The following is a 9917-nucleotide window of genomic DNA, read 5'->3' as shown; positions in this document are numbered from 1 at the left end:
CAGTAGGGGGCGCTCTCCCTTCAGGCAGGACTGACCCTAGAGTGGCACTAGGGGGCGCTGTGCTGCAGGGAGCAGGGGAGGGACTCAGTAGGGGGTGCTCTCTCCTCAGGCAGGGCTGACCCTAGAGTGGCACTAGGGGGCGCTGTGCTGCAGGGAGCAGGGGAGGGGCTCAGTAGGGGGCGCTCTCCCCTCAGGCAGGGCTGACCCTAGAGTGGCACTAGGGGGCGCTGTGCTGCAGGGAGCAGGGGAGAGGCTCAGTAGGGGGCACTCTCTCCTCAGGCAGGGCTGACCCTAGAGTGGCACTAGGGGGCGCTGTGCAGCCTGGCGCCCCAGAACCTGTCCTGCACCCAACTCCAACTGGCCCCTTGTGGGCAGTCAGCGGGGAAGGGCCCTAGGCTCCTCTCGGGCCTCGTGGGAGCTGCTCCTCCATGGGGTCACTCAAGTTTGCCCCATGCCCCCGGCTCAGCTGGCGTGACCTGGTGGCCCAGCCGTACTGGTTTGGATAGAGGGGGTGATGCCCCTAAGGCCCAACCCACAGCCCCCAGCCTGGGGCGTCACCACACACAGCTGTGCAGAGGCCCCTGAATCCCAGCCCCAGTGACCTGCCACAGGCTGCCCCTCTGCCAGCCCCACCATCCCATCTCCTGCCAGCCTCTGCTCCTCCCCACGCTGCCCCGGGGGGTGAGCAGCAAGTGCTAATGGCGCCACTGACTCACTCGCACTGCAACAGCAAGGCATGCACTGGGCCAGGATCGCACCCTCCATGGGCACCGTGGGGGGCAGCTTCTCCCTGCTAGCTGGCTTTGCAGCTCCTGAGGGGCACGGGGGCCTGTGGGGTGTTCAGGGATAGGCAGGACGCAGGGGGAAGAGGTTGCAGCCAGTCCTTTCCCTGCCCCAGGGGTACTGAGCCTGTCCTGTGCCCAGGTAACCCGGGTCCTCACTCCTCGTCCAGGCACCCCAACTGGCTGCTCCCTCCTTCCATGGGGCACAGACTCTGAGGATCCAGCTGTGTCTGCAGCCCTGCCTGGGTCCCCACCCCACCCGAGCTCTGAGCCTTCTCTCCTCTCTTGCAGCCGAGCAGCAGAACGGGCTGGGGGGGGCAGTGCCCTCTGCGCCCACCTCACCCTTCAAGCCGCCCTACCTGGCATCTCCGGTCCCAGCCGTGCCACCCAACCAGGCCTCCTTTGCCGAAGCGAGCCAGGAGCCCAGGGCCACGCTGGCCATGGGGGACATGGCGTCAGTGCCCGCTGGCACCTCTGTGCCTAGCAGCAATGGCAGCGTGGGGCCAGGGGCGACCTCCAAGTCAGACGAGGAGAAGGCCAAGAAGCTGCTGTACTGCGCCCTCTGCAAGGTGGCCGTGAACTCCCTGTCGCAGCTGGAGGCCCACAACAAAGGTACAGGGACGGGGGATGGGCAGCCCTGCTGTGGAACAGGGGCTCCACCATGAGCTGTGCCAGCAAGGGCCATGTGGTGCCTCCTCTTGGACCATCTAGTGCCCGTGGGCGCTGCTCTGCCGGGCCCTGCCAGGCCCAACAATGCTGCCTTAATTCTAGAGACTAAAATAACCGGGTCCTTGCCCCAGGACTGGGCCCCCACACGGTGCAGCGTGGGAAAGTTCAGGTCCTTTTCGAAACAGATTCCAAGGTTCTACAATCAGGGATGTCAGTAGGGTGGGCAGGGCAGCAGCAGGCCAGCGGGTGGCCGGGCAGGGACAGCACCAAGGCGCATGCCCTAGGGCAGAACTCTGAAATTATGTGGCTCCTCACAGAGCTCTGGCAGTGCCTCCAATCCCGACCTGCAGCCAGTGGCATATTATCACCTAGGCCAACAAGGCCTAAGCCTAGGGTGGCAAATTTGCAGGGCTGGCAAATTTGCTCACGCTCCCTCTCCAACTCTGCCCCTTCCCCAAATCCCCAGCCTGCCTCCTTCCCCAGGCGCGCCGCACTTCCCTCCTTCCACCTCCCTCCCAGGCTCGCTGCGCGAAAGCGCTGGGAGGGAGAAGCGAGTAGCGGCGCGATCAGGGGATAGTGGAGGTGACCTGGGGCCGGCGGGCGCGGGAAGTAACTCTTCGGGGGGGCAGGGAACCACTCCCTGCCCCAGCTCACCTCCACGCCACCTCTGCTATCTCTGAGCGCACCGCAACTCCCCTTCTCCCCGCTCCCTCCCAGGCTTGCTGCGGGGGAGCAGAGGTGAGCTGGCGCGCAAGGGGGTGGCAATTTTTTAATGGCCTAGGGGCGGCAAATTTGTTAATCCGCCACTGCCTGCAGCCCCCTGTTAGCCCAGCCCTGGGCTCCCCCCAACGCCAAGCGCTGCCGGTGCCCCTCAGTCCCGTCCTTCTGCCCTCTGCTAGCCCAGCTCTGGCCTCCCCCCAACCCCAAGCGCTGCCGGTGCCTCTCACCCTCATCCTGCAGCCCTCTGCTAGGCCAGCTGTGGGCTCCCCCCAGCCCCAAGCGCTGCCGGTGACCCTCAACCTCATCCTGCAGCCCTCTGCTCTCCCAGCCCTGGGCTCTGCCCCCCAGCTCTGCCAGTGCCCCTCAGTTCCAACCCCCCAGCATTCTCCCTGAGTCCTGCAACCCCAGCCCTTCTTTACCAGTCTGGAATTTCCCAGCGTGCTCAGCTGCTGGGGCTCAGGCCAGGGAGCCTCTAAATTTCCAGAAGCAGCCAGGGCTGGGCCTCCGGAGCCTGCCAGAGACAGGCCCGGGCACTGGCCTGAGCTCCCGGCGCCCTCCCCAGGGACCCGGATTTCCTGCCCCACGCCAGCTCCCAGCCCTGGAAAAACAGAGCAAGGGCCACACTGAGTCCAGGCGGCCCCACCCTGGCCGGCTGCAACACGCTTCCCAGGCCTGCTGCTGTCCAGCCACCCCCCATGGCTCCTCCTGCCACCCCCCAGCTTGTCCAGCCCCCCCACAGCTCGTCCAGCCCCCCCGGCTCGTCTAGCCCCCCCAGCTGATCCAGCCACATTCCACGGGTCATGAGCGCGAGATCTGTATGTCGAGAGAGATCGTCTCTCAGACGCCCGCGCTAATCCACCCCATCTGCTCTTTAGCCACCCCTCTTGTCTAGCCCGCCCCAGCCTCATCTACCCCCCCCTCAGTTCATCCACCCAGCCTGCTCATCCAGCTACCCCTGGGCTCATCTACCCCGCCAGCTCTCCAGCCGCCCACCCCCCACTCGTCAGCCCCCTCCGACTTGTATAGCCCCCTCTAAGCTCATCCAGCCCCCCATGCGTCCCAGCCCCCCTACGTTCGTCCGCCCCCCCCTGACTTTGTCTAGCCCCGCCCCCCCCCCCCAGCTCATCCCAGCCACACCCTACTCATCCAGCTACCCCCTAGTTCGTTCAGCCCCCTGGCTTAATCCACCTCCCTCCGCTCCTTAGCCAACCCCTTGCTGTCTAGCCCCCCATGGCGTCAGACCCCCCAGCTCATCTAGCCTTCCCGCAGCTCATCCAGCTACCCCCCTGCCCGTCTTAGTCGCTCTAGCCCCCACCAGCAGAGCGCAGCGCGACGCTCTGCTGTTAGCCATGCTCCCGCCTGGCTCCTCTACCACCCGTGCCACCGTGGAATACCTCTGGCAGCCACCTCAGCCTCATGCGTAGCCCCGCCCTCAGCGTCCTTCCCGTACGGGCCACCTGCCCCCAACTGGCCTATGGGCACACCCAAACTAGAACACCAGCGTCGATCCACTTCGTTCATTGTGGGTTGGGGATAGCACGAGACAGACTGAGCTGGAGCCATGTCCATGGAAGCGCGGAGGCCGGGCTAGGGTAGCAGGAGGCTGCGGTCAGGATGAGGGGAATTGGCAGACTGTGTGTGTGGGGAGCCAGCTGGACGGCAGAAGTCGGGGAGCTGCGGACTGGGACAATGAGCTCTGTGCAGGGACTTTGTGACTCAGGCTTCCCACCTCTCAGTGAGGCCCAGAGAATTCCCCCACCTGCCCCCGCCGTGGCCCTTCCTGTGCTGGGCTGTAGGGGCAGCAAGCCCAGGCCCCTGTGAGGAGCATCTGTGCCTGTCAAGCAGCTCCCCACCCAAGGATCTGCCCCGGCCCTGGCCACGTCACCGGCTGAGCAGAGCCAGGTGGGGGCTTCTTGCCTCGATTGGTCCAGCAAAGCATCCAAACTCATCCATCCAAAATGAAACTAATCCCAAGCTCACAGCCTCTCCAACAAAAGATGGTGGTGTGGGGTGCGCAGCACTGGCTATGGAGGATGAAGCTCCTAAGCCTCCTCCAGCCCAGCCTCTCCCGGCAGAGGGTGCTGTGGGAGCGGGGTGGGAGCGCTGGCCTAGGCCGGTTGCTCCCCACCATTGCTCCCCCTCGACTGCCCCTTCCCGCCCAGGATACCAGGGAGCACCAAAACCATCCGGAGCGCGCAGCGGCTGGGGCCCATCAAGGCGTACCCACGCTGGCCCCACGCCGCCAACGGGGAGCCAGCAGCCAGGACCCCATATGCTCAGAGCGCAACTGTCCACTGTGAGATCTGCAGACGTCAAAGGTTCAACGTCAGAAGATCCAGCTCAAACAGGGAAGCACTGCCTGGGACCCCATGTCCTCCCAGCCTCCCGCACCCCACCATCATCCTCCCCCTTAGCCCCTGCTCCCCAGGGCTCATGTGGCGTGGGGGCAGCTGCGAGTCTCCCCACGTCGGGAAGGAGGTGGCTTCGCTGGTCTGATCCCAGCTGTAGGGCTGCTGGAGACACTGGCAATCTCACCTAACCCGGCTGAGTCGAGACTGCCTAGGTTCCATGGCCCAAGCTCGAGCGAGCAGGATTTGTTGAGAGCCAGCAGGAGCTGTGCCAGGACTCCTGGGTTTCCCTGCCCACTCTGGGAGGGAGGCAGGGTCTAGACTCTAGAGCCTCAAAGGCAGGGCTCTGCGTCTCTCCTTCCCCCCCAGCATCATTTCCAGGCCGAGACCCCGGGACGGAGGAGCGGAAGCCCAACCCCCGCTGAGCCGCACAAGAAGCAGCGCAGCTCAGCCGAGCTGGGGGTAGCTGAGAGGCCGGCGGGGCGTGACCCTTGAGAGGCGAGAGGCGGGGTGAGTCTTGCAGCGGCCAGCGCCAGCTTTCTGCCACCCAAGCAGCAAAAAAGACGCACGAGCGCGCACTCAGTGAGCAACAAATGTGCACTTCTATCAGACGGCAATTTGTGTGGAGTCCTTCAGTCCCTCTCTTCTTCTGGCTGGTACTTCGGCGCAAGCTCAATAAGAGGAAGAGAGGAATAGGACCTGCGCGCCGAATTCCTGTCGAAGACTCGAGACGGCCGCCCCATACCGGGATCGACGTGCCGCCCCTCCAATTGGCCCCCCAAGCACTTTCCTTAGCTGTGCTGGAAGCGGCCCCAGTGAGCGGAGCAGGCAGTGGGGTGGGTTGCAGCTGAGAGGCGGCAGGTGAGAGTGGGGGTGAGCTGAGAGGTCAGGAGAGATGGGGGGGGTGGGAAGCAGGGCGGTTGAGCTGAGAGCGGGAGGGGGGTGAGGTAACACGGGGGTGAGCTGAAGGCAGGAGTGGGAAGCAGGGAGCGATGGCTGAAGGCGGGAGTGGGGGTAAGGAAGCCAGGGGGAGCTGAGACATGGGGGGGGAAGAAGGGGAAGCTGAGAGGCGGGAGGTGAGGTGGGACAGCAGGAGGGTGAGCTGAGAGCAGGGTGGTGGGGAAAACTAGAGGGGAGAGCTAGAGCAGGAGGCAGGTGGCGGTGGGGGAAGCAGGAGGGGGTGCTGAGCAGCAGGGAGTGGCGGGGAAGTAAGGGGAAGAGCTGAGAGGACAGGAGAAGTGGGGGTGGGGGGAAGCAGGGGGGGTGAGCTGAGAGCAGGGGTGTGGGGAACAGGGAGTGATTGAAAGGCGGGGAGGTGGGGTAAGGGAAGCGGGGGTGCAGCTGAGAGCAGGGTGGGGGAAGCAGGGATGACTAAACTTGCTGGGAGTGGGTAAGGGGAGTAGGGGGGTGCAGCTGAAGGCAGGAGGTGGTGGAAGCAGGGGGAGTGAGCTGAAAGGCGGAGGTGGGGTAAGGGAGAGACAGGGGGGTGAGCTGAGAGGCAGGGGTGGGGGAAGTAAGGGAGAGCGAGAGCAGGGACGGGTGGGTGGGGGGAAGCAGGTGAACGAGAGGCAGGGTGTCTCTGCTCATTCCACCTTGCTGGCCCAGCCGCAGGGAAGGTGTGGCCTGCGCTGGAGGCAGAAAACAGTTGTAGCTTCCTGAGGATGCAGGCCCAGGCAGGAGCACCGCGGCGAGGGCCGCGTGTCAGTTGGAGGAGAGACGGGGTATCTCTGGAAGCCATGGATCGTCGGTGCTCTATAGCCATGGCTCTCAAACTTTTGTACTGGGCCTCCTCTTTCCACAGCAAGCCTCGTGAGTGCGACCTCCCCTGTTAACATTAAAAACGCTTTGTTATACATTAACACCATTATAATTGCTGAGCGCAAACCGGGGTTGGGGTAAGAGTTGATGGCTCACGAACCCCCCATCAGAATAAACTTGACGACCCTTTGAGGGGTCTGACTCCCCATATTAGACCCCCCATAGACTAGATAGATGCGAGTGGGCAGCGCATGGAAGGTGTCTGAAACCAAAGGCGTATAAACTAGAACATAGAAGTTAACTTGAAATGAGAAAGATTTTCTAACCATCAGAGGAGTTGAAGTTCGTCTGGAACAGCCTTCCAAGGGGAGTAGTGGGGCAACAAGGACATATCTTGGCTTTTAAACTTACTTCGATAGTTATTGAGGGAATGCGGATGATGGGATAGCCTAATTGGCAATGATCTTGATTATCAGCAGTAAGTATGCCCAGTGGCCTGTGATGGGAGTTAGATTGGGTGGGATCTTGAGTTACTTACAAGAAATCTTCCTGAGTGCTGCATGGGAGTCTGCCCAACATGCTCATATTTACTGATGCTAATATTTGGGTCGGGAAGAATTCCTCCAGGCAAGTTTGACGGAGGCCCTGAGGTTTTTCTGCTCTTCCTTCGCAGCAATGGTGACAATGCTTCACTTGCTGATGGAACTTTCTGCAGCTTGAGGCTCATTCAACCACAATATGAAGAACTTTCAGAACTCGCGACATAGTTAGTTGTTTATAAGAAGTGGGTGTAGGTTCTGTGGCCTTGCTTTGGGCAGGAGTCAGGACTAAGTATCATATGTCCTTTCTGACCTAAAGTCTAAGTTCTCTGGTCGTATAAGCAATATGGCTCCCCGGTGCCCTCTGCACACCCTGGCCTTTCCTGGCTCCACCATGGTTGGCACCACCCCCCCCATGCTCTGTCTGTGGGTGGCCCCCAGCCCGGTGCGTGTTTGTGGGTGCCCCTACTCCCCTACGCCCGACACTCCCTGTGGCCACCCACCCCCACACACCTCGGCTCATCTCCTGGGTGCCCCCTGAGCCCACCTCTCTCTCCTCTTGCAGAAGCCCCCTGGCTTACCCCACAGGACCTGCCCAATGTCTGGTGCGGCCGGACCCTGCCCAGCCCCTTGCCAGGCAGCAGCGATGGCAGCTGCAGCCTCCCGCCCCCTGACGCTGCGCCGCAAAGCCCCACCTCCTGCAGGGCCTCCCCTGACGCAACCCGCGCTGCGCCGGCCCCGGGGCCCTCAGAAGCTGCTCATGCCCATCCTTTCTCGCCTACGTGACGCCCGCTGCTGTCCCTCGATCGCCCACCTGCTGCTGGACCCGGCCCCGCCACCCAGCTGCCATCGGTTGCTGGGGCGGGGCTGCGGGCTGGGCCTTTCGTTTCTGGCTTTAAACTGAATCACGATCCTTTCCCCAAAGAAGAAAAGGACAAGCCCATCCCCCGCCCCCCCCGCAGCTCCAGATCCCCCAAACCGCAGCCAACTCGCACACAGTGCTGGCCCCCCGCGGAAAGGCCGAGGGGACCCCCACACTCCCCTTCATCTCTTTTTCTTCCCTGGGTACCACAGCGTGGGGGGATCTGCAATCTTGCGTGAGGGAGCGGGGAGGGAAAGCCCACCGTCAGACCCATGGAGTGTCAGGTTGGGGGCAACCCCAATCGGGGAGCGCCCGTACCTCCAGAAGCTGACGCAAGCAATCTTCTTGTATCTCTCTCTCCATGGGAGGCCCCCACACCCCCAGAGCTGGGGGGCTCCGTACACCCCCAGCAGGATCCAGCCGGGGGGCACGGAGCCCGCCAAGCACACAAGCCATTCCACTTGCACTGAGAGGCACGACAGTGGAGCCCGGCCGCAACCAGGAGAACGGAACCATTGCAACTAACTTGGGCCTGGCTGCCCCATGTACATAGACCCCCCACCCTCCCCCCAATGCATTCCTCCTGCTCCACACGCCCCTGCTAGCACCTCGGCCACACTGTGCCCCCCGTGCCCCCCTACCTTCGGCAGGAGCTTGTGTTGTCTAGAGTAGCGCCCTCGGCCCCTGTCCCGCTCGGACCACTGGCTGGCCTGCCTGAGCCCCCTCCCGTGAGCGCCAGGAGCTGAGGAAGCCCAAAATTTGGGTGATTCTATCAGCTGTGGCTGAGAAATGAGACGGGGGTGTCCCAAGCTGGCAGGAGGGGGCTGGGATGGCCGCCCTGTGGGCAAGGACTGGAATGGGGTCCACATGGCAGCCAGGGCACTTGCTCGATCTTCAGGATGACCGGAACCCTGGCCATGGCCCTGGGGGTCTGATCCAAGTGGGGGCAGGGGAACCCAGCCTGGCCGTGTGAGGTGCCCAGACTGTTACCTCCCTGGGGCTGCAGCCATGCTAGGCCCGCTCCCCCCCGCCCCCGGCCCTGGGAGGGGCTCAGCGCAGGCAATGGCACAACGCTGAATCACCCTTTCTTGCCATGGGGCCCCTGCTACCCCAACAGGAGGTAGGGGTGGGGTTCCTGTGCCAGGGAGACAAGTGGTGCCCCATTCCAGCCAAGGACCCGCTCCCCCATGTGTAGGGGGTCCGCCTGGTCAAACGCTAGCTCAAATACATGGGATGGAAGGCTGGGTTAGGGTGTAGCAGGGGATAGGGGGGTGCCCCTTGGGGCCAGGGGAACAGGATGGGGTGCAGGGGGCCACGGGAGGAGATGGGGTCCAGATCAAGTGGTCAGTAGCACATCGGGAAGGGATGTGTGGGGTGCATCGGGGGGGTGGGGAGGGGAGGAGGGAAGGGCTAGAGTGCCCAGGGGAGGGGTGACGGGTCCTCAGGGAGCTCCAAGTGCTGCTGAAAGGACCGCTGCCCCAGACACAGACTTGTGAAGGGCTGTTGTGATGGCCGTTGCCATGGCGGCCGCCCCCCCCCCAGGCATGTCCTCACACCCCCTGTGGACCACCCGAAAGCTGCTCAAGTGAGCCAGCAGCCTGGCCCCAGGCCCCCTCACTACCAGAAGAGGCCAGGTCATTCCTGGAAGATCACCAGCCTCTTCGATCCCCGCTAGGCCCCCCAGCCGATAAATCCAGACACTTGCTAAATGCCCGGGGTCTGGCATCGCCAGGCTCGGGGGGCTAATATCTCCTACAGCCCTCATCCTTACCTCAGCCAACCCTGGGACCCACTGACCCCCCTGCCTGGCCCCCCAATGGCTGCCTCTTTGTAATGGTGCCTGGTGCTCGATGACTGGGCGTCCTCCACAGCCAAAGGGCTTGTGTGACAGGGCCATCACTCAACCCCCAACCCAGGTGTCAGTCACTGCCCCCAAAGCCCTCGCCAGAGGAGGCATTGCCCTCCACCGCCCAGCAGTGTGGGCCCGTGACACCTGACACCTCAGCAGCCCCTGGCCTGGCCGCTTGCCCAAATGCAGCTACTGATTGTCTGGAGCGTTCAGCTCCCGGTGGCTCACCTTGCCCCTGTGGGGCAGCAAGGGGACGCTGATCTCAACTGTAGGGCCAGGGACGTCCGCCCTGCCCCAGGCCCGGGGTGGGGGCGTTGAACCAGCTTCCACCACCAAGGGGTTGGCTGAACGCTGATACTAAGCCCCTTGGTCCACCCCTGATGGTCAGGC

The 9917-nt window shown here is 63.3% G+C and overlaps 1 protein-coding gene across 1 annotated transcript in view; it reads left to right on the top strand.

The window, feature by feature from the left end:
- ZNF385A (zinc finger protein 385A) overlaps nt 1-9917 on the top strand; it is a 26284-nt gene that overhangs the window by 11936 nt on the left and 4431 nt on the right. Inside the window, exon 3 of the mRNA XM_032786688.2 lies at nt 1074-1394. Within this exon, the coding sequence (XP_032642579.1) occupies nt 1074-1394 (321 nt within the window). The remainder of the gene's footprint in view (nt 1-1073; nt 1395-9917) is intronic.

This window comes from Chelonoidis abingdonii, chromosome 26, assembly GCF_003597395.2.
Source record: "Chelonoidis abingdonii isolate Lonesome George chromosome 26, CheloAbing_2.0, whole genome shotgun sequence".
NCBI classification, from domain to species: Eukaryota; Metazoa; Chordata; order Testudines; family Testudinidae; genus Chelonoidis; species Chelonoidis abingdonii.
The sequence above is the reverse complement of the archived record's forward strand: the minus strand, read 5'-3'. Positions and strand labels throughout refer to the sequence as shown.